This window comes from Ahaetulla prasina, chromosome 1 (assembly GCF_028640845.1).
Source record: "Ahaetulla prasina isolate Xishuangbanna chromosome 1, ASM2864084v1, whole genome shotgun sequence".
NCBI classification, from domain to species: domain Eukaryota; kingdom Metazoa; phylum Chordata; class Lepidosauria; order Squamata; family Colubridae; genus Ahaetulla; species Ahaetulla prasina.
The window spans coordinates 335,033-361,099 of NC_080539.1; the positions used below are offsets into that span (position 1 = coordinate 335,033).

General features: G+C 53.5%; 2 protein-coding genes across 7 annotated transcripts; one reads left to right on the forward strand and one right to left on the reverse strand.

The window, feature by feature from the left end:
* On the forward strand, positions 1 to 5,398 carry SERPINF1 (serpin family F member 1). 2 transcript variants are annotated; one of them, XM_058163902.1, is made up of 8 exons: positions 1 to 159; positions 2,871 to 2,968; positions 3,202 to 3,400; positions 3,496 to 3,651; positions 3,783 to 3,986; positions 4,086 to 4,228; positions 4,571 to 4,781; positions 5,026 to 5,398. In XM_058163902.1, exons 2-8 carry the CDS (start codon positions 2,882 to 2,884, stop codon positions 5,283 to 5,285), a joined length of 1,260 nt encoding a protein of 419 aa, XP_058019885.1. In that variant the 5' UTR covers positions 1 to 159; positions 2,871 to 2,881; the 3' UTR covers positions 5,286 to 5,398. The 2 variants fall into 2 exon arrangements, with proteins under 2 accessions (XP_058019885.1, XP_058019886.1); XM_058163903.1 differs by having other exon boundaries at positions 3 to 159; positions 2,874 to 2,968.
* On the reverse strand, positions 4,563 to 26,058 carry SMYD4 (SET and MYND domain containing 4). Of its 5 annotated transcripts, none has more exons than XM_058163897.1 (11): positions 25,904 to 26,058; positions 25,435 to 25,458; positions 24,364 to 24,508; positions 22,282 to 22,371; positions 19,690 to 20,797; positions 19,410 to 19,592; positions 14,886 to 15,046; positions 14,588 to 14,720; positions 7,292 to 7,408; positions 6,599 to 6,722; positions 4,563 to 5,955 (listed from the first exon to the last, which is right to left on the reverse strand). In XM_058163897.1, the coding sequence occupies exons 1-11, from the start codon at positions 26,044 to 26,046 to the stop codon at positions 5,793 to 5,795; spliced, it is 2,391 nt and encodes a 796-aa protein (XP_058019880.1). In that variant the 5' UTR covers positions 26,047 to 26,058; the 3' UTR covers positions 4,563 to 5,792. The 5 variants fall into 5 exon arrangements, with proteins under 5 accessions (XP_058019880.1, XP_058019879.1, XP_058019881.1 ...); XM_058163896.1 differs by having other exon boundaries at positions 25,432 to 25,458; XM_058163898.1 differs by lacking the exon at positions 25,435 to 25,458 and having other exon boundaries at positions 24,364 to 24,529.
* Between the last annotated feature and the right edge of the window lie 9 nt (positions 26,059 to 26,067).

Consider the following 26,067-nt stretch of genomic DNA (forward strand, 5'->3'; position numbering starts at 1 on the left):
GGCTTGGAAAGAGGAGACGGCTGCTTTAAGAGGGACCCCACAAAGCTGTAACCTGAAGCCTCTTGCCGTCCCTGTGCCTGTTATAAGCGCCAGGCTCCCCCTGCCCTGCGCACAGCACACTGCCCTGCGGGCCGGCTGGAAAGCAAGCAGCTGGTGAAGGTAAGGAGCGATTCTGCCTTCCTCAGGCCAGAGTCCATGCATGTGCACGCGTGTGCGTGTAGGTGAGAGAGAGTTGGCACAAAGGAATGCGGGGGATGGGTGGCAAGAAGCCGTCAAAATCTCGGGCCCTCAAAGCCAGGCTGGTGGACAGCCAGCCCATCTCTGCCATGTGCCTGGGCAAACCCTTTTGTGCTCAGCTGGCATACTGGGCAAGGGGTGGGTGCCTCCGCTCTGCAGCCAAGCAGCCCACCTTGGGGAACAGAGTGGCTTTTCAAACTCTGCCCTCCTTGGCAGCTTTTGCCCTGGCTGAGCACTTCAGGGTCCCCAGATCTTTTTAACAGAATAACAGTTAGAAGGGACCTTGGAGGTCTTCTAGTCCAACCCCTTGCTGAAGCAGGAGACCCTATACCATTTCAGACAGATGGCTGTCCAATCTTTTCTTGAAAATCTCCAGTGTTGGGAGTACCCACAACTGCTGGAGGCAACTTTTGTTTCTCTGGTTAACCATCCTCACCGTTAGGAAGTTTCTCCTTAGTTGGTTGCGTCTCTCCTCAATCAGTTTCCACCTGTTTTTTCTTGTTCAAAGCACCCTTGGGTGCTTTGGGGAATAGGGTGACCCCCCTCTTCTTTGTGGCAGCCCTTTGAATATTTTTTGGGACCCCAAACTTTCCCTCCAGAGCCGAGTCTTTCTTCTGGAGGAACAGCCGAGGCTCGCTTCCTTTCCTTGGGCTGTCTGCCGAAGTCCAGATCTGGGCTAATTGAACCCAGATGTTGAGGCTCACTCAAACCCAGTGGGACTCCAGAGGAAAAATCTGGAAACTCCGGCCCGGTGATGGCAAGGAGGATCAAACCAGGATTCCAGGGCTGCCTTCCCTGCCCCAAGAGAAGCCTCCACGGAGCAACCCGATCTTCCAGAAGGGCCTATTTTGGGCCTCGGCTCTCCCCCCAGGATTTCGAGGCAGCTCCTTCTCCCTCTCCTTGTCAGGAGACGCAACCCCAGAGTTAATTGGAAGCTTGTGCAGATCGGCTGCCCCAGGACGGGATCCCATAATTGTAGGCTTCTGCTATTTCCACATAGCTCTGGTGGCGCCAGCCTGGAGGGCCTTGGCTTAGGTTACGGTTTACCCTTTGGACACCAGGAGGCCTGGTGCCAGTTCATCCCTTGCAAACGGCAGCCAGATGTTAGCCAAATTGGCCAACCTGCTCCCTGGTCCAGAAAAGGCTCTTTGTGTCTCTCCCAACACTGCCTGGCCCAGGAAGCAGCCCGGAAGACTTGCCTGCAGCTACTGGACAAGGGAACCGACCGAGTCTCAAGATGGGGCTGCTCACGCCTTCCGAGACAATTCCTACTCAGAACGCCAGTCTAGCAAACGTGGACAGCAGCCCGCCCCAGCCCACACTAACAGATGTAAACATTCCTGTAAAAAAAGCACTTTGCAAACACTTTTTTCCACACACGGTTGCTTTGAGTGGAGATGTGGGCCTTGTCCATAGATTTCAGTATGGAGAAAGTGCACAACTGAGCAGTTCTAAACCTCAGAAGAGCCACTAAAGCCAAGGCAGAGGATTTTAAGAGGAACCCTTTGGAATTAAGCTAAAGGGGCATCCGCTGTATTCAGGGCTGAAGTGACCATTCATCTCCGGCATCGACAAAAGCTGGCAAGACTAAGAACTGAATTCTAAAATCCTCCCGTTGATTTATTTTGTTACTTGCTGCTTAACAGGGAGAGAGCAGGCTTGAGGCAGCCGACAGAAATAACATAAAGGCAATTAACAAACGTAAAGCACAAATAAGATTAAACAACACTATAAAACGTTTCGAGTTGACCTGCTCAATCACTGAAACAAAACTGAATATCGTTCCACTAGGTTTAAATATTTATTTAAAACTTAACAGCATTAAAATCAAAGAGATAAATCAGAACACGAGTCCTGGAGGCCCACATGAAAACCGGCCTTCAAAGGCAAAGCTTCTCTCTCTCCTCTCTGGGACTTCCAAAGGACCCAAGGTCTCTCTCAGACCCCCCTGGCTTGGAGACCGAGGGGGCCACTTTCCAAAGTTGACAAATGAAAATTACCATAGGCATGGTATTTCTACCACCTCTGTTTTTGGTTGGCTTCCCATGAGAAAGTGGAAAGCTTAAGGTCCCTCCCCACCCCCACCCGAGGAGAAAGCGCCAAGCTTTGGGCTCCGGGCCCCCCCTGGAGAAGAGCAGCTCTCAAGAGGGGGCTGCTTGCAAGAACCGCCAAGAAGCCTGTGGGCATGACTCTGCCAGCCAGGGAGGAGGGGAATCCTAAATGCCAGGCTTGCTTTTTAAAAGAGGAAGCATGGAAGCGCCAGGAGGCACGGGCACGCACGCACGCACCGTCTGTAGGGGCAGGGAAGGCTGGGCAAGGGGGAAGAACCCGAATCAAAGGTGCTTTTTCCAGAAGGCAACTGGACTTTCTTGTGTTTTTTTCTTTGAAACCATTTAGCTTCTCATCCCAGAAACTGAGGGAGAACTGAAGATGCTTCCTGGACGAGAAGCAAAACGTTTTCAAGGGGAATAAAACCCTAGAAAGTCCAGTCGCCGTTCGGAAAAGCGTGGTGGGGAGGGTGGAGACAGTGCGTTTGCCTATTTATTTCTTTAGAAAATTTCCTGGCCGCCCATCTTACCTTGTGGTAATTCTGTCTGTCTGTCCCTCTTCCTTCTCCCCCCCCCCACCAACAGCAGGTCCCACCATGAAACACCTGATGGCCCTCTTGGGGCTGGCCGCCCTGGCCGTCTCTTGCCAAAGCCAAGATGTGAGCCCTGCAAGCAGCCCCCAGGTCAGTTGGGGGTCTCCCAAACTGCAGAGAGCGGCTTTCGGTTCAGGTTGGGAGTGGCTGGGGAGCAGAGGCTGGGGGACAGGCTGGACGGCTTTGAGGGATTCCCCCTTGCCATTCCACCCAGGGGTGGGCTACCTCGCAGCCCATGCAGGGTGCCCTTACTCCCCAGCGGAAAGACCACTGGGGCTGCTGTGACGGGACCACCCTAAGCGAGTGCCCTGTGTGTCTCAAAGGAGCTGGACCCCGCCAGGGAAGCTGGGCAGCAGGAGGAGGAGGAAGACCCCTTCTACAAGAGCCCCGTCAACAAACTGGCCGCCGCCGTCTCGAACTTTGGCTACGCCCTCTTCCGCCAGCAGTCCAGCCAGACCCCCACGGCCAACGTCCTGCTCTCCCCCTTCAGTGTCGCCACGGCCCTCTCGGCCCTCTCGCTGGGTGAGCTCCCCTCCGGTGCCTTCCGGGGTTGTGATCGTCCCCAAAGGGGACATTAACAGGCTGCCCCTCTCTCTCTCTCGCTCTGTGGCCGGCAGGTGCGGGCGAGCGGACGGAGGACGTGATCTCACGGGCCCTTTTCTACGACATGCTGGACAAAGCCAACCTGCACAGCACCTACAAGGGGCTCCTGGGCAGCATCAGTGCCCCTAGCAAGGGCCTGAAGAGCGTCTCCCGCCTGGTGATGGAGAGAAGTAAGGTTCCTTGGCCTTTGGGGGGTGGGGGTGGGAGCTGGGGGTCCTCTGGGTACCCTTGGCTGTGTCTCGGCCCCTGGGAGAAGAGCGGAGCCCCCAAGGGCTCAACTGGGCACTCTCTCCCCGCTCAGAGTTGAGAATGAGAATGGCCTTTGTGAACGAGTTGGAGAAATCCTATGGCTTCCGGCCCCGGGTGCTCAGTGGAAACGCTCGGGCGGATCTGCAGGAGATCAACCAGTGGGTGCAGCAGCGAACGGGCGGGAAAGTCATCAGATTTCTGGGGGAGATCCCTGCCGGGCTCAGCATCTTCCTGCTGGGGGCTGCCTCTTTCAAAGGTACGTCTACCCACCTGGGGAAGGCCGGAGGGGAAGGGGAAGGCGTCATCCGAAGGGAGAGCGTCCTCCACTTGGCCTTTCCTTCCCCTCCGGCCACAGGGCAGTGGGCCACCAGATTTGACCCCAAGCTGACCAAGCCTCAAGACTTCCACCTGCACGAAGACCGGAGCACCCGGGTACCCATGATGTCGGCCCCCAGAGCCATCCTGAAATACGGCTTTGACTCTGAGCTCAGCTGTAAGGTCAGCGGCCAGAAGTGGGGGGAGCACGACTGGGGAAACATGGCTGCCTAGGGGCTTAACTGGCCTTTTTGCCCCTCCCCACAACAACCCTGGGACAGGGGGAAGCTGTTCTCCTCCTTAGCCCAGCAAACAGCCGTTTTTGGGGCAGTCACCTGCCCCAATGATATCTGAAGCTTGGGCACCCCCTGCAGCACAGCCCTTTCCTCACTGGGAAGCTTGCCCGTGCAAGGGACACCAATTCCCGCCCCCCAACCGAGAGCATCTGAGCACCCTCCCCTTCTCCTCCTGGGGGCACCAAGCTGGCTCCTCCCCCGCCCACTCTGCCTTCCCCGCATGTTGCAGATTGCCCAGCTGCCCCTGGCCGGAGGGCTCAGCATCATGTTCTTCCTGCCTGAGACCCTCACCCAGAACTTCACCCTCATTGAGGACAGCTTGACCGCCGAGTTCGTCCACGACATCGACAAGCAGCTAAAGACTGTCCAGGCCGCGCTGAGCGTGCCACGGCTGAGGCTGGTGGCCGAGACAAGGCTGGGGGAGGTGCTTCAGGAAATGCGTACGTGCCCTGTGGGGGGGGACGTTTCCTCCATGGGTCTGGCCACAGGCCGGCCCTTCCACGGGACAAGGGGGCGTCCCCAAATGTCTGTTCTTCGCCACAGGAGCCATGGCAATGGTTGAGAGCCATTTGTCCCTTGGGGGGGAGGGGGCTGTTGAACCGAGGCGGGAAGGTCACTCGGCCTCCAGGCCTCAGGGGAGGAGAAGGTGGCAGCCGAGCAGCAATGTCCCTTCCTGGTCCGCAGGACTCCAGCCTCTCTTCTCCACGCCGAACCTGGGCAAGATCTCCGCCAAGGCCCTCCGGCTATCTCACGTGCATCACAAGGTGGCCTTGGAGTTTGGGGAAGATGGGGTCAGCGCCGTGTTCGCCTCAGACACGGAGGCCACTCGGCTGAACTTCCCCATCGTCTACACCCTGGACAGGCCCTTCCTGTTTGTGCTCTACGACAACGACACCGGCACCCTCCTCTTCATCGGAAAGATCCTCGACCCTCAGCAGGCCTAGAGCGCTCCACGGGACGCCACCCCCAGATGCAGGAGCAAAGGCGGGTGGGTCCTTGACTGTGTCCTGCAGCTGGTTTTGCTTCCATGGTCCAATAAAAGAGCTTCTGCCTTAAAGAGCCTCCCAAACAGCTTTTTCAACCTCCAGCAGATGGCGGAGAAACAATGGGGGTGGGGAGGAGAGAGAAGGAGGCAAAGCAGGGAGGGAAGAGCCATCACCCCTCAAAACCCCCTCAGCTGAGTCAACAAACACAGCAGCCCCTTTTCCTTTGGGGCAATGATGCCCTTAGTCTGGCACAGATCCAGGCCTGGCATCCTGGCAAGGCTGCGTGGGTGGTGAGGCCGTTGGATCCGGCAGACCCTCTCAGCCCCCGCCAGGTCCATCAGCAAGCCAGAGCCCAAGCTGACCACTCTCTGCACACCATCCGGCGATTTCTTGCTTTGGCCCTTAAAGGGCGGCAGGAGGGGGTTTTTCAAGCCCCTCCCTCGCAGCAGGCCCACTGGTGTATCCTCACAGCAACTTGGCTGCTGCTGTGGGGGCAGTATGGAGCAGCCCCTCCAGGCAGGTCCTCATCTCTCGCAGCTCCTGCAGCTGATTGCTCTCTGTGCCCAGGTGCACCCACAGAACTGCCTCGGCCCTCTGGATGGCCCGCAGGGCTTCGGAGGCCAAGCGCCTAGCAGCCCCCCGCCAAGTAAAGAGGGAAAAAGGTTAACAGGCGAGCCAAAGCCCTGGAGCCCCCTCCCCTGCACCCGACGGACCCCTAGGGCAGGCACCTGGAAGCCCGCACCACCAGGCCCTGATCAGGGTTGCACCTGGCCGGTGGGGGCTGATTTCACATTTGGGAGGGAATTTAGGTGGGGGTGGGCTAGGCTGGGAAGCAGCATCACAGCAAGGACACAATCCTGAGATGGCCAAATTCACCTTTGCACCCTTTGCAATGTAAACAGACCAGTAAATTAACTCTCTCCTGCCACAGTCTGAAGAGCCACTTTCAGGTAAGAGGACAGCTCGGATTTCAAGAAGGATTGAAGATTGTTTTATGTATGTGTGTTTGTAAAAAATAAAAAAGTTTTTATAAAAAAAAAAGAGAGAAAAAAAGAAGGGACTGAGGGCGAGTCCAGGGACGCCAGCTTAGCCCCAGAAGGCAGGAGCAAGTGAAAGAGAGGAGGGAGAAAACAGGCCGGGGCCCTACCGACTTCTGACTTCTCTTCCCAAAACCCCAAATATAAATCTGCCCCCACAGCCCCCGTCCTCCTGCCAGAGGCCAGCCAGGAGAAGCCCCTCCCCAAAGGCTGGGGAGTGGGTAGCGTGCTCACCCGTTGAAGAGGACCTGGGCCAGTTTGAAGAGTTCCTGGCCAGCTTCAATGCTGGTGGGACCAAAATGAGCCTCCACGGCCTGGATGCTCCTGCGCAGGTGCCTGGCCGCTTCCTGCCACCTCCCTGAGCCAAAGACAAGGAAGGCTCTGAGCCAAGCAGGCGGATGGAGGGATGTTCTCACTTGGTTACTCAAAGTGTTGATTACACAGCAAATAAAAGGGAGTCCAAACTCCAGGGGGTCCTGGACCCACCACCATTAGTTTAATGTGACCATTTGAAGCTATAATGGCACTGAAAAAAGGGACTTCTAATCAATCCTCACATTTACGACCATCACAACATCCTTAGTCATATGATGAAAGTTTGCGCACCGGGCAACAGGCGTGTATTTACGATGCTTGCAGTATCTCCCGGGATCGTGTAGCTGCCATTTGTCGCCTTCCTAAATTGGTTTCCCGCAAGCAAGTTAACGTGGCAAGCGGAATTCACTTAATGACCCCACGATTCACTTAAGAACTGCAAATGTTAAGGGACCTGCTTAACATCCACGGCAAAAACGGTCGTAAAATCTGGCAGCCCATTTGAGTAGCCGCCTTGCTTAGCTAAACTTTCACCCCAATGGCGGTGGCAAGTCAAGGACTCCTGGCAGCCTCGGGGAGGAGCGGAGGGCGCCAAAGGGGCCGGCCTCGTACCTGTTGCTGCATTCACCTGGGCCAGGCGGTCCTCGATCTCGCCCATCCTCAGGTGTGCTGGAGACAGGAAGCTCTCGGCATCCAGCTGGCATTTCTGCAGCAGCTCCAGGGCCTGACCTGGGCATTCAAAAGGGAAGCAGAGCCTGAGTGGCTGCTGCCAGCCAGTGACGTCCTGATCTGGGCTAGGCAGTAGGAAGGGCTCCCCAGCCTCCACAGGGCAGCTGGACAGGCTGAGGGCAAAATGTCTGCGGGGGGTGGGGGTGGGGAGAAAGAAAGATGCGCTATTCTAGATCTGAACTCTTGCGCCTGCGAGGTGCCCCCGCCTCGCGGGAACGGCCTGTTACATTACCGAAGGCCGGCCTCTATGACGGGTCTTGGGACCCACAGAGGTGGCATGCGAAGAGGAGGAGCCTTTGGGGGTTTTTAGATAGGGCATTTTTAAGGGGTGGGAGGGCAAGGGCGGGTGTTGGGGGAAACCCGTTGGGTGGGGGTCCAGTTCCTGCGTGCGCTCGCGGCGGTAAGTTAATAGGTTCGAAGGTCACGGGGGGGTTGTGTTCCGCCGGTTGAGGGTGGTCTTATTTGTACGGTAAGTGGGAGGGGCAGATATGACGGAAGTGGGGGCTCATATCGTTCTTTGGGGGCGCGCGCTCGATGTTTGCAGGCGATCGCGCGCCCCGAGCCCCCAGACTTTTCCCGTTTCCCGGATGGTCAAGATTCTCAGAGCCTGGGCCTTCGGCTGATGCTGTGCAACGCACGGTCCGTGGCCAATAAGGCCCCCCTAATTTATGATCTTATTCAGGGGGGTGCCGCGGACCTTATGGGCGTTACGGAGACCTGGTTGGGCGCAGAAGGGGGCGTGCCCCTTGTTGAGATGTGCCCACCGGGTTTCCGTGCATTCCATCAGCCGAGGGCTCAGGGTAGGGGTGGGGGGGTGGCGGTTGTGATTAGAGAGAGTCTGGAGCCGAGGGAGACCACTGTACCTCAGATTGCCGGGTGCGAATCCCTCTTTGTGAGATGGGGTCATAGGTGTCAGATGGGCTTGCTGGTCGCGTACCTGGCTCCTTGCTGCGTGACAGCTGCCCTGCCCGAGCTCCTGGAGGTGCTTGCTGGGGTGGCAGTTGAGACCCCCAGACTTTTAGTCATGGGGGACTTTAACTTGCCATCTTCCGGCTCGTCATCGACAGCAGCTCGGGAGTTCACGGCTTCCATGACGGCCTTGGACCTGACCCAAGTAGTTGATGGCCCTACTCACATTGGGGGTGGCACTCTGGACTTGATCTTTGTCTCTGGTCAGTGGTTGAGAGATCTGGACTTGAAGGAAATAGTCATTGAACCTTTGTCATGGTCAGATCACTCTCTCCTTCGCCTGGACTTTCTGACCGCCATTCAACACCGCAGGGAGGCGGAGCCGATCGTTGGTTCCGTCCCAGGCGCCTGATGGACCCGGAGAGGTTCGGACGGAGCTTGGGCCATTTCCTGAGGTCTGGCTCACGGCACGGCTGAGGAACTTGTTGCGGCCTGGGAGCGGGCGCGGCGGGCCTTAGACCGTGTCGTGCCTTTGCGACCTCTGACCGGCGCAGGTCCCAACCGGCTCCTTGGTTCTCCGAGAGCTGAGAGGATGGCGCGGAGAAGACGCCTAGAGAGTTCCTGGAGGTCTAGCCGTTCGGAGGCTGATCGGACACTAGTGAAGTCCTATAATAGGGCTTACCTAGTGGCATTGAGGGAAGCGAGGCGTAGCTACGCCTCCTCCCTCATTGCATCGGCAGATAACCGCCCAGCCGCCCTGTTTCGGGTGACTCGTTCCCTCCTTCACCAGGGGGAGCGTGCTGAGGAGTTTAACGGTTATCTATACGATAAAATCGTTCAGCTTCGGGACGGTCTGGACCAAAATTGCGGTGACTCAGGTGAGGCATCTGAGGGTGGTCTTGGTGACATTTTATGGGATGAGTTTGACCCTGTGGCTCCCGAGGACATGGACAGGTTGTTGGGTAGGTTGAATGCCACCACGTGTTTACTGGACCCGTGCCCCTCCTGGTTGGTGCTGGCCACTCAGGAGGTGACACGAGGCTGGCTCCAGGCAATTACGAGCGCTTCTTTGGTGGAGGGAGTCTTCCCGGCCGCCTTGAAAGAGGCGGTGGTGAGACCCCTCCTCAAGAAGCCTTCCCTGGACCCGGCTGTTTTAGGTAATTATCGTCCGGTCTCCAACCTTCGCTTCGCGGCGAAGGTTGTAGAGAGTATGGTGGCATATCAGTTTCCCTCACACCTGGAGGAAACTGTCTATCTAGACCCGTTCCAGTCCGGTTTCCGGCCCGGTTACAGCACTGAGACGGCTTTGGTCGCGTTGGTGGATGATCTCTGGAGGGCCAGGGATAGGGGTTGTGCCTTTCGATACCATCGACCATGGTATCCTGCTGCGCCGGTTGGGGGGATTGGGAGTGGGAGGCACCGTTTATCGGTGGTTCTCTTCCTATCTCTCCGATCGGTCGCAGACGGTGTCGACAGGGGGGCAGAGGTCGGCTCCGAGGCGCCTCACTTGTGGGGTGCCGCAGGGGTCGATCCTCTTGCCCCTTCTGTTCAACATCTATATGAAGCCGCTGGGTGAGATCATCAGTGGCTTCGGTGTGAGGTACCAGCTGTACGCTGATGACACCCAGCTGTACTTTTCCACACCGGGCCACCCCAACGAAGCTATCGAAGTGCTGTCCCGGTGTTTGGAGGCCGGTCGGGGCTGGATGGGGAGAAACAGGCCCAAGCCCAATCCCTCCAAGACAGAGTGGCTGTGGATGCCGGCATCCCAGTACAGTCAGCTGAGTCCACGGCTGACTGTTGGGGGCGAGTCACTGGCCCCGATGGAGAGGGTGCGCAACTTGGGCGTCCTCCTGGATGAACAGCTGTCTTTTGAAGATCATTTGACGGCCGTCTCCAGGAGAGCTTTTTACCAGGTTCGCCTGGTGCGCCAGTTGCGCCCCTTTCTAGACCGGGATGCCCTATGCACGGTCACTCACGCCCTCGTGACGTCTCGCCTGGATTACTGCAATGCTCTCTACATGGGGCTCCCCTTGAAGGGCATCCGGAGACTGCAGTTAGTTCAGAATGCGGCTGCGCGGGTTATAGAGGAGCCCTCGTGGCTCCGTGTGACACCTATCCTGCGCAGACTGCACTGGCTACCTGTGGCCTTCGGGTGCGCTTCAAGGTTTTGGTAACCACCTTTAAAGCGCTCCATGGCATAGGGCGGGTTACTTACGGGACCGTCTACTGCTACCGAATACCTCTCACCGGCCCGTGCGCTCTCACAGAGGGACTCCTCAGGGTGCCGTCAGCTAGGCAGTGTCGTCTGGCGGCGCCCAGGAAGGGCCTTCTCTGTGGGGCTCCCACCCTCTGGAGCGAACTCCCCAGGACTCCGTCAACTTCCGGACCTCCGAACCTTCCGTCGCGAGCTTAAAACACACTTATTCATCTGCGCAGGACTGGACTAGTTTTTAAATTTATAGGGGTTTTAATTGGTTTTAATATTTATACTATTTTTAATAATTTGGCTTTTAGAATAAGTTTTTTAATGGTTTTCTTAATTTGTACATATATGTTTTTACTTGCCTGTGAACCGCCCTGAGTCCTTCGGGAGATAGGGCGGTATACAAATACGAATAAATAAATAAATAAATAAATAAATGTGCACCTCTCCATTCATTCCTTCCACCCAGGGGTGAAATCTAAAAATTTTCCCTACCGGTTCTGTGGGCGTGGCTTAATTGGTGGGCATGGCTTGGTGGTCAGATGACTGGGTGGGCGTGGCCAATAACAATAAATAATAAAAATAATTAACGAAGTATACAAAACAATAAGAGGTACCAAAAACCAACTTTCACACTTTACACACACACAACACAACACAACACAACTGACTCACACACAATGTAAAAGCAGCTGCACTTCACCCAAAATGGCCCCTGCAACAAGCAGGAACCTCACACTTTCACACTTTACACACAAACACAACACAACTGACTCACACACACACAAAATGCCACATGCAGCTTTGTGAGATTTTGTGTGTTTGTGTAGAGTGAAACACTACAGAAACATACCAAATCTCAGAAAGCTGCACAAATATTTTATTTTATTTTATTTTATTGTGGACTTCAAATCCCAGAGTTCCTCAGCTAGCAAAGCAGGAAGTCAAAGCAAGCTTTTTTTTTCTTTTTCCTTCAGTAGCTGAAGAAAGCATAGTGTTGCCAGCCCAAAAGAGCAGTAATTATAGGTAAGTGAGGAGGGGGCATTGGCTGGGCATGGGTGGGGGCTCTTGTAAGTGGGGGCTGTTAAAAAGTGAGTTTAAAAGCCTGCTAGGATCAGGAAACTCCTCTGGGATCGCCAGAGGAAAAAAAGTTTTAAAGTCAGCTCCTCTGACGATCTCAGCTGAAGTTCCCTCATAGCAGCCCAGAACCTCCTGAAATATTTATTTATTTATTTATTTATTTAATCAAATTTTTATACCGCCCTATCTCCCGAAGGACTCAGGGCGGTTTACAGCCCGATAAAAATACAAATATAATACAAAATAAAAACTAATTAAAAAACTTATTTAAATAGGCCAAAATTTAAAATTACAATTAAAATGATAAAACCCCATTAAAATTAAATTTAAAATTAAAATTCTAGTCCAGTTAAAACCAATAATTGTTTTAACATGTAGAAAACATGTTTTTTAAGGTTCTGGTGATGAGGAACTCAGCTGGGATGGCCAGAGGAGCCTTTTAAAGCCCCCCCCTTTTCCTTTTTTTCCCCTTCTGCTGAAGTTTTTTTTAAAAAAAACTTTTAAAGTGTTCTGATGATCCCTGCTCAGCCCCGCGATCATCAGAGGGTTGTTTTTTTTTAACTTTTAAAGATATGTTTTCAGCTGAAGAAAAACTTTTAAAAGTAAAAAAAAAACCCCTCTGCTGATGGTTCGGCTCAGCAGAGGCAGGGGGGAGCGGGGCCAGGGATTTTTGCTACCGGTCCTCCGAACCAGCAGCTGCCATCGCTACCTAATCGGGAGAGTCGGTGCAAACCAGGAGCATTTCATCCCTGCTTCTGCCCCCTTTTGCCCATCTCTCACTGCCGGCCGGCCTTCCCACGGGGCTGGTGTGGAACACTGAAGCTCTTCTGTTGCAGTTGTTTAGTGCTCCAAACAACCCTGGTGCGGAGATGGGCGTGCAGGGAACAGAACTCGTCTTGGTCAGAATTCGAACTGGGGCTGGAGCGACCCTGGAAGGGTTACGGTTTCCACAGCACCCCCTCCCCCAATAACTCTGCCCTTCCCACCTGTTTGGGGAAAGCAGCCCCCACCCCAGAGCGAAGGGGTTGCAGGACCCTACTGCTACCTGCCTTTCTTTAACAGCCCTAAAAAGAGAATCCCCCCTCCTCCCTGGGAGACGCCATGGGAAGGGGAGGGGGCTCCAGGCCAGGCTTCCTGGTTGGCCGAGAGGTGGAGAGGCTGCCAGCACACACTGCAGGATGCAGGAACCCCCCCAGTAAGAGAGAAGTAAGTGGGGGGGGGACTCTGAAGGAAAAATGTCGTGTTTCCCCCTGCACCCCCCTCCCCCCCTGTGAGGTGAGTGGCTGCTGCTGTGCAGAAACTCTGGCAAAGGAAGCCAGACTGCAGGAGGCTAAACTGGTATCTGGGGAAGCAGGTGCAACCCAGGCGGTCCCATTGGAAGCACTGTCTGGGCATGCTGGCACGGGCATACCTGCCCACCATCAAGAGGCCTGGCACTACCCAGCTGAGTAGCTCAGCTGGCCTGCTACATACACTGCTTACACATGTGCACACGCACTCCAGGTGTGCTCTTGGCCCCTCTGGATGCTGAGGTTCCCCAACCTGAATGTCTGTACCGTCCCAGGTATTCTGAACCCCCTCCCTCCCTCCCCCCTCCAAGAAGCAGCCAGCACATGCCGAGAGCTCCTACCCACCCACGACATATATCACGCCTGGCTTTCTTTTTGGGGGGGGGGGAAGAGTCTCTTTGCTTGAGAGACTGCAGGCAGGGTTCTCTGGGGCAGCTCCCCCACCCCCCGAGATCCAGAGGCTCAGTGTTTCCCCAGGAGGACGGGTTTCTCTTTCTCTAATGGATTCAAAATTTGGGGTTTTTTTTAGTATCGGTTGCCTATTGCCATCCAGAATGTACATAAAGATGGGCAGTTTTATAAATTTTCTAAGTGTAATTTTTTTCTACATTTGGAGATGCAAGATGGTTTAAGGTGGCTGATCTGATACACTGGGAGTCAGGCACTCTGTTTATGCTCTCGAGGCAGCCGATGCCGTCAATTGATGCTGCCGTTCTGCTTAGAGACTTGTTTGACCTTCACTTTGGCCGCTGCAAGGGACTACAAGATTCAGCTACTGTGAGACAGGCAATACCCTCCCCCTGCCCCCACCCCACCGTAGCTGTTTCTTCTCCCTCCTCACACTCCTTCCCTTTGCAAGGGCTGACCCTGGCCCAAGGCCGGCTGGGGCAACCGTTGCAGGTCTGGGCTGCAAATCCAGGCAGCCATTAGATGGCAGGAAAGAATTTTTTGTGCCATAAAGACCGGCAGGAACAGGCTCGCTCTGAAATGCCCACAACTTCCTGGCAGCAGCTCCCAGCCCCAGCCCTCAATTTTGCCTAATGCAGCCTGGAATCAGGCTGACAAGACTTTCAGGTTGGGCTCCCTTTCTCAAAGCTTTGGGTTTATTTTTGTTTTTTAAATCCATTGCAGCCCTATTACTTGCTTACACAAATAATTCACATAAATATTTAATAAAACGAAGTAAATAAAATTTACTTATGACAGAGTGGTGGTGAGAGCAGCAGGCTAGAAAGTTGGAAATCAGGAGTTCCTGGCCACCTTAGAAAATTTCTGGCTCAGGGTGGAGCTGTGGGATCCTTGGTGCTTTCTAAGTTTGGTACGATAGAATTTTTGGACACGTTTCATGAGCCAACTAGGTAACAACATCAAGAAGATGTTACCCAGTTTGAAACGCCTGCAAGAAAAGCACCCAGCTCAAAGAACCCCAAGGGCCCTCAGTTCACCTTAGGCAGGAAAGCCAGCGGGGTGACCCTCTTTCTTAGCCCAACCAACCTCACAGGGTTGTTGTGGTGGGGGAGATTAGAGAAGGAAGGAGCATTAGGCATGTTTGCTGCCTCGAGTAATTTATAGACACATGTGGCGATGATGCCACATTCTCCTGGGCGTCTTGGAGCCTCTGCACGGGAGTCTTTTCTGCCTGTTAAAAGGGCACCAGGACACAAACCGGGGGACGGGACGGGAGAGGGGGCTCACCTGGCTTGTCGTGCTCCAGGAGCTCCTCAGCTGACTGGGTCAAGCGCTGAAGACGAAGCAGCCGGCAGTGGAAGTCCTTCTCGGGAACCAGGTGGTCACAGGTCTCACCTGAGCAGCGGAGGATGTCTCTCCCCTAGAAAGACCAGGAACACATCGAGGACAGGCTGGCCCGCTGGCCAAGCGCTTCCAACAGCCAGGCGGCTGGGCCCTCTGTGCTTGGCACCCAACATATCTGGTCTTGCGGGTGGTGAGTGGGAGCTCGGCGTTCTCACCTGCAGCAGCACCTGGGCAGACTCACCTGCATGGGCCTCTGGCAGGCCGGGCAGCGGAAGAGGCCAGCCTCAGGGGCCTCACTGGGTTGCAGCTCCTCCAAGCAGGCCTGACAGTGGCACTCAAAGAAGTACTGAGCCATGAGCCGCCTGCGCCTCTCGGCAGCCGCCATTCGGCACCTGTGGGGCCCTGCAGGAAAGGGGGGCAAGAGGGGGGGTTCAACTCAGCTGTTTTCTGGTGGAAAGGGCCTTCTCCATGGCGGCTCCCTCCCTCCCTCCCTCCCTGCAGAGATAAAACTGGCCCCCACCGTGACACTTTTTCAAAAGGCCCTGAATGGGGGTGGGTGGGTGTTTTGGCGATGGGCCTGGGGGCCAAGCAGCTGCCCTGGTTGTTGTCGCCAGGGGGCGTAGATGGGGGGTTATTGGGGTCTTTATCGGTGTTTCTGTAAGCCGCCCAGAGTCACCATGAATGGGTGAATAAATAAAAATGGAATCCTGCCAGGAATTCCAATATTCCAATTTTAGGGCCACAGTTTGCTCCTCACCAACAATTTACCCTTAAAAATAATCAGTACCTGCCCCCCTCACCTGCCCCAGGAAAGAAAATCGTATCAATTTGCCAGGTAGGAAAATTGCTCTAGAGGAGGCGGTGGCAGCTGCAATATTATAACCACCAGGACGAGAGGCTGCATTTATCCCCAACTGGGGCCCAATTTCAGCCGGGTTGGCAGAGCAGAGGGCGGCCAACGCATATCTGGAGAACAGCCACCCCAATGCCGGTGTGATAACACAACCCTCGTTCCAAGGGCTGCTTTGTGTGAACTAGGAAATCCACCCTGCCCTTTTTGGGAAGGGTGGGGTGCAGAAGTGCGATACTGATACCCGTTTAAACATTTAACTCTCGCTGATGGTTTTGTTGAATTCTCGAATTTGCTCCCAAACCAAAATTAATGGAAACCAGAATCATAAAATCACAGCCCGGATAATACTTAGACTTTAGGAGAAACCCTTCCATACTTCCACCTCTCACAATACTAGACAACACAGTATCAACAGTAGAAACCTTCAAATTTCTAGGTTCTATCATATCGCAAGATCTCAAATGGACAGCTAACATCAAAAACATCATCAAAAAAGGACAACAAAGAATGTTCTTTCTGCGCCAACTCAGGAAGCTCAAACTGCCCAAGGAGCTGCTGATTCAGTTCTACAGAGGAATTATTGAGTCTGTCATTTGCACCTCTATAACTGTCTGGTTTGGTTCTGCAACCCAACAAGAAAAACACAGACAAAAGTTAAATATTTAGTCGTCTTTCTTACTTCATCGAATGTAAAATTGTATAAGAATAATTATGATGTGTTATGGAAAAAAATTCAGAAGGAAATGAATACTTGGAAAAAATTACAATTATCTTTGTTGGGGAGAATAGCAGCTATAAAAATGAATGTTTTGCCTAAATTCTTGTTCTTGTTTCAGATGATACCAATAATTAAGAAAGACAAAAATTTGGAAGAATGGCAGATTGGAATTAATAAATTTATATGGGAAGGGAAAAAAGCGAGAGTCAAAATGAAAATAATGCAAGATACACGGGAAAGAGGAGGATTAAAAATGCCTAATTTAAAACTGTATTATGAAGCAGTTGTTCTTTCGGTAATAAGTGATTGGTTTAATTTGACGGAGGAAAGGATTTTGAATATAGAAGGTTATGATTTATTATATGGTTGGCATGCATATTTATTGTATGATAAGAAAGTAGATAAAGCTTTTAAGAATCATGTGTTGAGAATTTCTCTTCTGCGTGTCTGGAAAAAATATTATTATAAGTTAAATTATAAAATTCCTATATGGGCAAGTCCTCGGCATGCAGTAGAGAATATAAATATAGAACAGGAACAAGAAATGATTACTTATAAAGATCTTTTATACAATGAGAGGGGAAATTTACAACTAAAATCTTTGGATACATTAAAAGAAGAAGGGAGGAATTATACTTGGTTACAATGTGGCCAGTTAAAGGCAAGATGGAAAGAAGATCAAAAAATTGGTATTATTCAAAATGAAGAAAATTTGGTTAAACAAATTAGAAATCAAACCAAGGGGCATATAAAGAGATTGTATACTGAGTTGATAGAAATAGATTCTGAAAGAGATTTAATAAAGGATTGTATGATAAAATGGGCACAGAATATTCAAGAACCAATAATGTTGGAAACATGGGAAAAATTTGGGTTAGAAATGTTAAATTTCATAGCGCAGAATTTAAGGGAAAATTTTTATAAGATGTTTTATAGATGGCATTTAGATCCTAAGAAATTATCATGTATGTATCCAGATATGCAAGCGAACTGTTGGAGATGTAATTGTGATGATGCTACATATTTTCATATATGGTGGACTTGTAAGAAAATTAAGTCTTTCTGGATAAGAATCTGGTGGATTATGCAGAATGTTCTGAAGAAGAAGATAAAGTTCCTACCGCAATTTTTCTTTTGGGAATAACAACGGACTGTACAGTGATTGAGACTAAGTTGATTTTGAACTTAATAACAGCAGCAAGACTGTTGATTGGACAATATTGGAAGAAAAAAGAATTACCCACAATAGAAGAATGGATATTGAAAGTTTCCAATTTGGCTGAGATGGCTAAAATCTCAGCCTTCTTGAAAGACAGTACTCAAGAAAAATATTTAAATGAATGGAAGAACTGGATTGATTATATTCAAAATAGATATCAGATTAAGAAATTTCGGATTGCCTTTGAATGAAGGATGTTGTTTTTAATGGAATTAATTTTAATGGAAGAAGTCAGGTTATGTGAGAGAGAAGGATTATAATTGGGTTAGATTTTAAAAATTTAATGTATGACTGTTTGTTTAATGAACTATACCTTGTGTTTGCTCTGGGAAGTCGGGGGGGGAGGGGGTTTTGGAGGGAGGGGGGAAGGTGGGGGAGGGGAAAAAAATTTAATTGTTGTTTTAAAACTTTTTCAATAAAAAAAAAAAAGAAAAACACAGACTTCAGAGGATAATTAGAACTGCAGAAAAAAACAATGGCTACCAACCTGCCTTCCATTGAGGACCTGTATACTGCACGAATCAAGAAGAGGGCCGTGAAAATATTTACAGATCCCTCACATCCTGGACATAAACTGTTTCAACACCTACCCTCAAAACGATGCTATAGAGCACTGCACACCAGAACAACTAGACACAAGAACAGTTTTTTCCCGAAGGCCATCACTCTGCTAAACAAATAATTCCCTCAACACTGTCAAACTATTTACTAAATCTGCACTACTATTAATCTTCTCATAGTTCCCATCACCCATCTCCTTCCACTTATGACTGTGACTGTAACTTTGTTGCTGGTAATCCTTATGATTTATATTGATATTGTTTCTGATTGCTTATTTGTACCCTATGATTATCATTAAGTGTTGTATCATTGAGGGTTAAATTGTACCCTATGACCATCATTTGTGTTGTAAATGTTGTACCTCGATAAAGGTATCTTTTATGTACACTGAGAGCATATGCACCAAGACAAATTCCTTGTGTGTCCAATCACACTTGGCCAATAAAAATTCTATTCTATTCCATTCCATTCCATTCCATTCCATTCCATTCCATTCCATTCTACTTTTGATGCCCCAAGATTAGATTTTAAGTTGTGATTTTCCAGGGGGCTTCCAATAACCTTTGAGGAACAAACAACCCCCCCCCCTCAAGGTTTCCAGGTACAGTTGCAAAAACACTTGATGCCCCACAGCAGATGACGGGAGAGGTGGGGAGGAAAAGGGAAGGTGAATAGGGGCCCAGACTGCTCTGAGGCTGCCCTAGAAGACAGTCTTCAGCTAGTGTAGAAGGCAACAGTGCGGCAAGTTCTCTGTGCCCCAAGAACTGCCCACCTTATCCTGCAGGGTCCCTGTCCTGGCGCTGGCTTTGACCTTGAAAGCCCCACCTGGCACGGGATCCAGTTATCCGAGGGTCTCTCTGCTCAATTACCCTACTTCTCCCGTCACTCATGGCAGGAGAGGCACACTGGGAGTCCCATCGGACAAGGAGGCCCATTTGGCTGCTCCAACCGTGCTGGCCCTCTGGGCCCCCAAGATTGCTTTTGCCATCGGGACCATGGGTCCCCTGGAAGTGGGCAGCCTGTTAAATGGCCGCACACTCCCCATCTTTTTTTTTCTTTTCTGCTTATTATTTTTATTATCATCATCACCATTGACTTCTACACTGTTTTTTGTTGGCTTCAACAGTTGTTCAGCTTGTGTTTCAATTAATTAAACTGCCCAGAGACACACACAGGTGAGAGGACAGCCATCCAGATTCAATAAAAATGACCGCATGACGGTCAGAGGGCCTTGAGCCAAGAGCTTAACGAAAGCCTCAGACCAGCCCCTCCCTGGGTCACCCCCCCCCAAGATGAAGCGGGGAAGAGAAGCCCTTTCAGAGCCGCAACAGCTTCCCCACCAAAGTGGTCCTGACCCACAGGGCCGAGTTTCTCCCTCGGGGGATGCCTGGAGGGCTGGCACCCAATCACTCACCGTAGCAGTGGAGCAGCTCCTGCCCACGAGGAATGGAGCGCAGGGCCCTGACCTCCACTGTGCAGCCAGTGAAGGCCACGCTGGTGTTGGGGTCGCAGGAGTGGTTCAGCAGGCTGAGGGCTGGGAAGAAGCCCGTGGCCAAGCGCACCTGCCCGCTGCCAGCCACCAGCCCGTCTTCGGGCCCTAGGAAGAAAAGAGCAAATCTGGAGGCCGAGGTGCCCGGTTAAGACCCACAGCCCCTTCTTTCCCTATGAGGGACTACAACGCCGCCTCCACTGACCTGACGGGCGCAGGGTGGTCACAGCCTGGCCGTTGCACTGCAGCTGCAGGACGTGACGCAGCATGGCCTCCCCCAAGACTTCCAGCACAGTGGGGCCGCCCTCCTTCTCCACAGCCCCCGGCTCTTCTTTCGTGCCCCCCACTACAATCCAAGCTTCCAGGCTGGCATCCTCCAGTGCCTTGCACAAGGCTGCCACGCTCAGCCCGCAGAGGAACCTGAGGCCGGGGCTGTGCTGCTCCGTGTGTGGCAGAAGGCTGAAGATAGCCCGGTAGGAGCCACTGTACCGTCCGTCGGCCTCACAGCCAGGAATGAGCAGGGCATCCTTCTCTGCGGCCGCTGCCACGGCCAGGGTGTCCCCCTCCTGCGACTGGGTGACCAAGGCCTTCACTTGGGCGAAGCCGGCCACCAGCACAGTCCGGAAGGCCACGTGGCAGAAGACGCCCAGTGCCAGCAGCAGCCCTCCGAGGGCACATTCCGCCCAATGATAGCTGCTCCATGCCAGCTGGGCACAGACAGGGCTGCAATATCTGCTGTAGCTGCACCCTCGGCAGGGCACGGAGGCCAGCAGTGGGCGCAGACAGTGGTGGCAGTGGAGGTCGGGGTTGGCCAGCTGGCCATCCTGCAGGGCCTGGGCGGTCCCTTCCAGCAAGAGGCTCTGCCCGGGACAGAGGACGCTGGCGAAAGCCGCTTCCCTCACTAACAGCTTCCCAGGAGGAAGATCCTGAGCAGCAACTAAATGGCGCCCTTTGCAGCTGGAAAAGCCCAGGCTCACGGCCACTGAGGCGCCAGAGACACGCTCGCTCTCCTCCCAGGGCTCCGGGTCCGGTGCAGCCTGGCCAGGCACAGCAGGTGGACAAAGGGAGGCCCCGCTGTCTTCACTGGCTCTGCCCCGCAACTGATCCAGCCGGCCCAGCAGCGCGCGATGATGGGCAGCCTCTGGCCTGTGGTCCGCGGAGAGGCTCTCCTCCATGCTGCAGAGGGCGCCTGCCGCTTCCTGCAGCCGGCCCAACAACAGCAGGCACTCGGCCTTGCGCAGCTGGATCTTGGGCAGCAGCTTCTCCGGGCAGCTCCCCACCTGCTGCGCTCGTCCGATGTCCTCCAGGCAGACCTGCAGAGAGGAAGTCAGGTGTGTTGTTTCCCAGATAGGGGCCTGGTGGAGTCACCCCAGACGCTCCCTTGCTCAGCCAGGGGGGGAATGCATAGTTAAGAACGGCTTCGTCCTCTTGCCAGAGGGAAGAAAGAGCCTGGAAGCCGGATGGGAGGGATGAGGGAGCGACAGCTGGTGGGAAAGGCAAGGACTGGGTGGCTTCTGCTGGGCTTCGTCTCCTTAGCCCCACTTACAGATACGTCCTCGGCTTAAAACCACTTGTTTAGCGACTCACATTGACATCAATCAGCACTCACACAACTGTTGCGACATCCCCTTCCCCCCGGCCATGTGACTTCTGGCAAGCAAAGTCAGTGGGGGAAGCTGGATTTATTTAATGATGTGTGATTCACTTAACAACCGTGGCAAAGAAAAAAGGTTGCAAAAAAAGGTGCAATAACACCTGCCTTGCTTAGCAATGATAATTCTGGTCCCAGCTCTGGGCCTGTAATTTCCTTCACTTCCCTCCTTCCTGCATGTTGCCTTCACCTGCACCCCCGCCCCCCAGGGCCAGTGGAACAGATAGCTGTGTGTACCCCGAGGCTGAGCTCGCACCACCCTTTTTCCCCAGGGGGGAGGCTGTTCAGCTCCCTTCACGTGCCTGTCTGCAGAAGATCCATGCTGGCTCAACCAACTAAGTCCCCCTGGTCTTTCTGCCAGCGTGGATGGCTGCCTGAGGCATTCTGGGAGTTGAAGTCCATATGTCTTAACATTGCTAAGATGAGGAAAGGCTATCTCAGTGCTATAAAAAAAAAAAATACTCAGACCTGCCTCAGCTTCAGCCTAATTAAGACTGAGCCTTAACTCCATTTGATGAGAAAGGTATAGTTTACTGAAAGTCAAGTGAAGTACAATAGTGGAGGGGTCCCCACTCCCCAGGCCATGAGCTGTTCAGAACCAGGTGGCCGAAGCAGCGGACAAGAGTGCATGCATATCCCCACTTGTGCGAGCAGTGGGTGACAATACACTTGCCCCCCGCTTGCACAAAATCATCCCCCCCCGCCAATCCACAAAGCCAGGAAGGTTGGGGGAACTCTGCAGTAGTGCATAGCGGAATTGGGAACGGAAGATTGGGTGCCCAAATCCCCCAAACCTAATTTTTCACTATTTAGTTGCCTCCCCTCACCGGGGAGCAAGACCACTTCCCGGCTGGTTGACTTTGGAGCTCTTGTTGGAGAGTTAGAGTGGACTTTTCATTCTCTCCGAGCATCCCACCTCCCATCTGCCCACCCCACCCCCCAGGTTCATGGCACCCGTTACTGACTGACTGTGAAGAGCCAGCCGGAAGTGGCAGCTGACATTAATTGAAAATGCTCCTTTCTCCTTTCGTCAGGCAGAGAAAGAACCTTTAAAGCAGAAAGAATATGTCTTTACCAGGCAGGGGAAAACCCTCTGCTTCTAGGAAGCACTTTGAACTCTGAGCAAAAGCAACTCATTAAACTCACCTCAAACTGACCAAGATGGAAAAGAGCCGCAGAGCGATTAGCGTAACAGATGGCCATTTCTGGGCTGCCAGCCTCCGTATGGGACAAGGCCTGCAAGAACCAAAGGCAGAGAGGACGTGGCAACAGCATGTCACAGCTCAGATTGGTCACACTGTGGTGGAATGCAGTCTGGATTCCCAGAGGGAAGGGCTGCATTCCTTCCCCCTGAGCTTCCCGCTCCCCCTCTGGCCATCTTTTAATTCGTATTATTGTACTTGTATTGTTTCTTTTTATTGTCTCATTGCTTTGCTAATGTTATCTTCACATTTTTTATCATTTTTTCCTGTTTCACTGTTGTAAGCCACCCAGAGCTGCCCCATGGCAAGATGGGCAGCAACTACATTGAAGCCATGTTTCTGCCTTGGCAAGTTGAAGATGGGTGGACTTCAACTCCCAGAATGCTGTCTGGGGAATTCTGGGAGTCCACACATCTTCAACTTGGCCTGGTTGAGGAACATTAAATAAATAAATGCATGAATTCCAGAAGGCAGAGAAAGCAAAACTTAAATAGTCTGATGGGAGAAAGAGAGTTGAAGACAGCTCCCACCTAGCAATTTTCAGAGTGATGTAAGTACAGTGATATTTTGGTATCCAACTGCTTTGAAAATCATTAAATTTGATAACACATTCTGACGTAAAAATTTTGTCCCACTTACCCAATGCACAAGCTAAAACTTGTTGGTGTCGGTTGCTTTGTGAGTCACTATTATCTCTGATGGGAAAAATTTGTTAGCTACTCATCATTTTGGGTAATCATTGTCCCCGGACCAATTAATGACAAATACAGAGGTACCAATGTAGTTGCTTCAGTCTGGCAGGATTCTGTCTACAGGTGAGGAACAATAAACGAAACCACTCAGAAGTTACTGATGTGTGTCTTTCTTGATTCTTGGCGCTTGACACACAATGACCCACACACACACCCTACAGGAATGTCAGAGGTCAGGATCCCTTCATTTGGGTTTATCAAGGCTGTGGCCCTACATGGTCCACAGCGGTCTAGAGCAGGGCTGTCAAACTCCCGACCTGCGGGCCGGGTGAGTCATACGCTGCCACGCCCACCCCCATTTTAGTGAAGGGGAAAAAGGAAAAAGATACATCATGTGATGACACCATGACCACGTGAGTTTGACACCCCTGGTCTAGAGTAAGATTCCTGCCTAGACGGTAGAGGCCTTCACTCCATGACTTGCAGATGATGCCCGCTGTACGGGGTTTGCCCCTTGCCTTGGGACCGAGGCTCTTTAAACGCTTGCAGTCAGATGATGATAATAACAGCAACAATAATAATGTTGTTTATGGCCGAACAATCAAAGTTACTTATGAGTGATTTTATTTCACAGAACCCAAAAGCGCATGAAGCTGCTGCAGGAGTCTGGTATCGGTAGTCCTCAACTTACGACCACAATTGAGCCTAACATTTCAAATGTTGTACCTTGATGAAGGTATCTTTTTTTATGTACACTGAGAGCATATGCACCAAGACAAATTCATTGTGTGTCCAATCACACTTGGCCAATAAATTCTATTCTATTCTAATTAACTGACTGTGCCCCATTTTACGATTTTTCTTGCCTCAGTGCTTCAGCGAATGACTGCAGTTAAATTAATAGAGTTGCTAAGTGCACCTGGTTTCCCCATTGACTTTGGTTATAAGAAGGCCACAAAAGGGGATCAAATGACCCTGGAACTTTGCCACCGTCATAAATAGGAGTCAGTTGCCAAGCGTCTGAACTTTGATCACACGACTGTGGGGATGCAGAGACGGTGGTGAAAAATGGTCCTCTTTTCTCAGCGCAGAGGGTAACTATTAACGGTCACTAAGTGGACTGTTGTAAATCGAGGACCACCCGCACAAGTACTCCGTGACTCGCGACCACAAGAGGGCGCAGCATTTCCATTCGATAGGCAAGGCGGTCGTTCAATGAGACATCCCTGTTTCTTCGCCACGGTCGTTAAGCGAACCCCGTGGTGGTTAAGCGAGCCAGGCTATCCCTCCGCCCGCCCGCCCGCCCGCCCCCCATCCCCGGACTCTCCGCTTACCCGGGAGTAGAGCGCGGCGGCCGCCCGGTGCTCCCCTGCCCGGAATCGCCGGTTGCCCTCCTGCCTGCAGAGCTCGGCCAGCCGGGGCTCCTTCCGCACCGAGAGGCGGCGGGCCAGGCGGCGCAGGCAGCCCCCCTCTTCCTCTTCCTCCTCCTCCTCCGGGGTCCTGGGGGTGGGGGTGGGGGAAAGAGAGTCAGGGCGAGGAAAAGGGGCGAGGGAGGGAAGGGGGGCGGGGCTCACCGGAGGGGGAGGGCGGTGGCAGCCCCCCTCTTCCTCCTCCTCCTCCTCTTCCTCAGGGTCCTGGGGTGGGGTGGGGAAAGAGAGTCAGGCGAGGAAAAGGCGAGGGAGGAGGGGGCGGGGCTCACCGGAGGGAGGGCGGTGGCAGCCCCTCTTCCTCCTCCTCCTCCTCTTCCTCAGGGTCCTGGGGTGGGGTGGGGAAAGAGAGTCAGGGCGAGGAAAAGGGGCGAGGAGGGAGGAAGGAAGGGGCGGGGCTCACTGGAGGGGAGGGCGGGGCTCACCGGAGGGGAGGCGGTGGCAGCCCCTCTTCCTCCTCCTCCTCCTCTTCCTCTTCCTCCTCCTCCTCCTCCTCAGGGTCCTGGGGTGGGGTGGGGAAGAGAGTCAGGGCGAGGAAAAGGGGCGAGGAGGGAGGAAGGAAGGAAGGGGCGGGGCTCACTGGAGGAGGGCGGTGGAAGCCCTCTTCCTCCTCCTCCTCTTCCTCGGGGTCCTGGGGTGGGGTGGGGAAAGAGAGTCAGGGCGAGGAAAAGGGGCGAGGAGGAGGAAGGAAGGGGCGGGGCTCACTGAGGGGAGGGCGGTGGCAGCCCCTCTTCCTCCTCCTCCTCCTCTTCCTCGGGGTCCTGGGGTGGGGTGGGGAAGAGAGTCAGGGCGAGGAAAAGGGGCGAGGAGGGAAGGAAGGGGCGGGGCTCACTGGAGGAGGGAGGGCAGTGGCAGCCCCTCTTCCTCCTCCTCTTCCTCGGGGTCCTGGGGTGGGGTGGGGAAGAGAGTCAGGGCGAGGAAAAGGGGCGAGGGAGGGCGGGGCTCACCGGAGGAGGGCGGTGGAAGCCCTCTTCCTCCTCCTCCTCCTCCTCCTCAGGGGTCCTGGGGTGGGGTGGGGAAGAGAGTCAGGGCGAGGAAAAGGGGCGAGGGAGGGAAGGGGGGCGGGGCTCACCGGAGGGGGAGGGCGGTGGCAGCCCCCCTCTTCCTCCTCCTCCTCCTCTTCCTCGGGGGTCCTGGGGGTGGGGGTGGGGGAAAGAGAGTCAGGGCGAGGAAAAGGGGCGAGGGAGGGAAGGAAGGGAAGGGGGCGGGGCTCACCGGAGGGGAGGCGGTGGCAGCCCCTCTTCCTCCTCCTCCTCCTCTTCCTCTTCCTCGGGGTCCTGGGGTGGGGGTGGGGAAGAGAGTCAGGCGAGGAAAAGGGGCGAGGAGGGAAGGAAGGAAGGGGCGGGGCTCACTGAGGGGAGGGCGTGGCAGCCCCCCTCTTCCTCCTCCTCTTCCTCGGGGGTCCTGGGGGTGGGGGGGGGGGAAAGAGAGTCAGGGCGGGGCTCACCGGAGGGGGAGGGCGGTGGCGGCCAGTCGGAGCGTCTCCCGGGGCGAGCGCGCGCGGCCCAGCTCCTCCCTCCTCGGCGCCCCCAGAAGCCCCCAGAGGCGCCCCGCCCGCGCCCGCCACTCCTGGCCCGGCAGCAGCTCCATCCTCCCGGCAGGCCCCGCGCC

Excerpts from the sequence above, each read along its gene's own strand:
- SERPINF1 (XM_058163902.1), top strand. The coding sequence starts at position 2,882 with ATGAAACACCTGATGGCCCTCTTGGGGCTGGCCGCCCTGGCCGTCTCT. Across the intron at positions 2,969-3,201 it reads GCCCTGCAAGCAGCCCCCAG|GAGCTGGACCCCGCCAGGGA; the intron begins GTCAGTTGGGGG and ends TGTGTCTCAAAG. Across the intron at positions 3,401-3,495 it reads CCTCTCGGCCCTCTCGCTGG|GTGCGGGCGAGCGGACGGAG; the intron begins GTGAGCTCCCCT and ends TGTGGCCGGCAG.
- SMYD4 (XM_058163896.1), bottom strand. The coding sequence starts at position 26,046 with ATGGAGCTGCTGCCGGGCCAGGAGTGGCGGGCGCGGGCGGGGCGCCTC. Across the intron at positions 14,721-14,885 it reads CCTGCCAGAGGCCCATGCAG|GGGAGAGACATCCTCCGCTG; the intron begins GTGAGTCTGCCC and ends TGGTCTTTCTAG. Across the intron at positions 7,409-14,587 it reads CCTGGAGCACGACAAGCCAG|GTCAGGCCCTGGAGCTGCTG; the intron begins GTGAGCCCCCTC and ends TTGAATGCCCAG.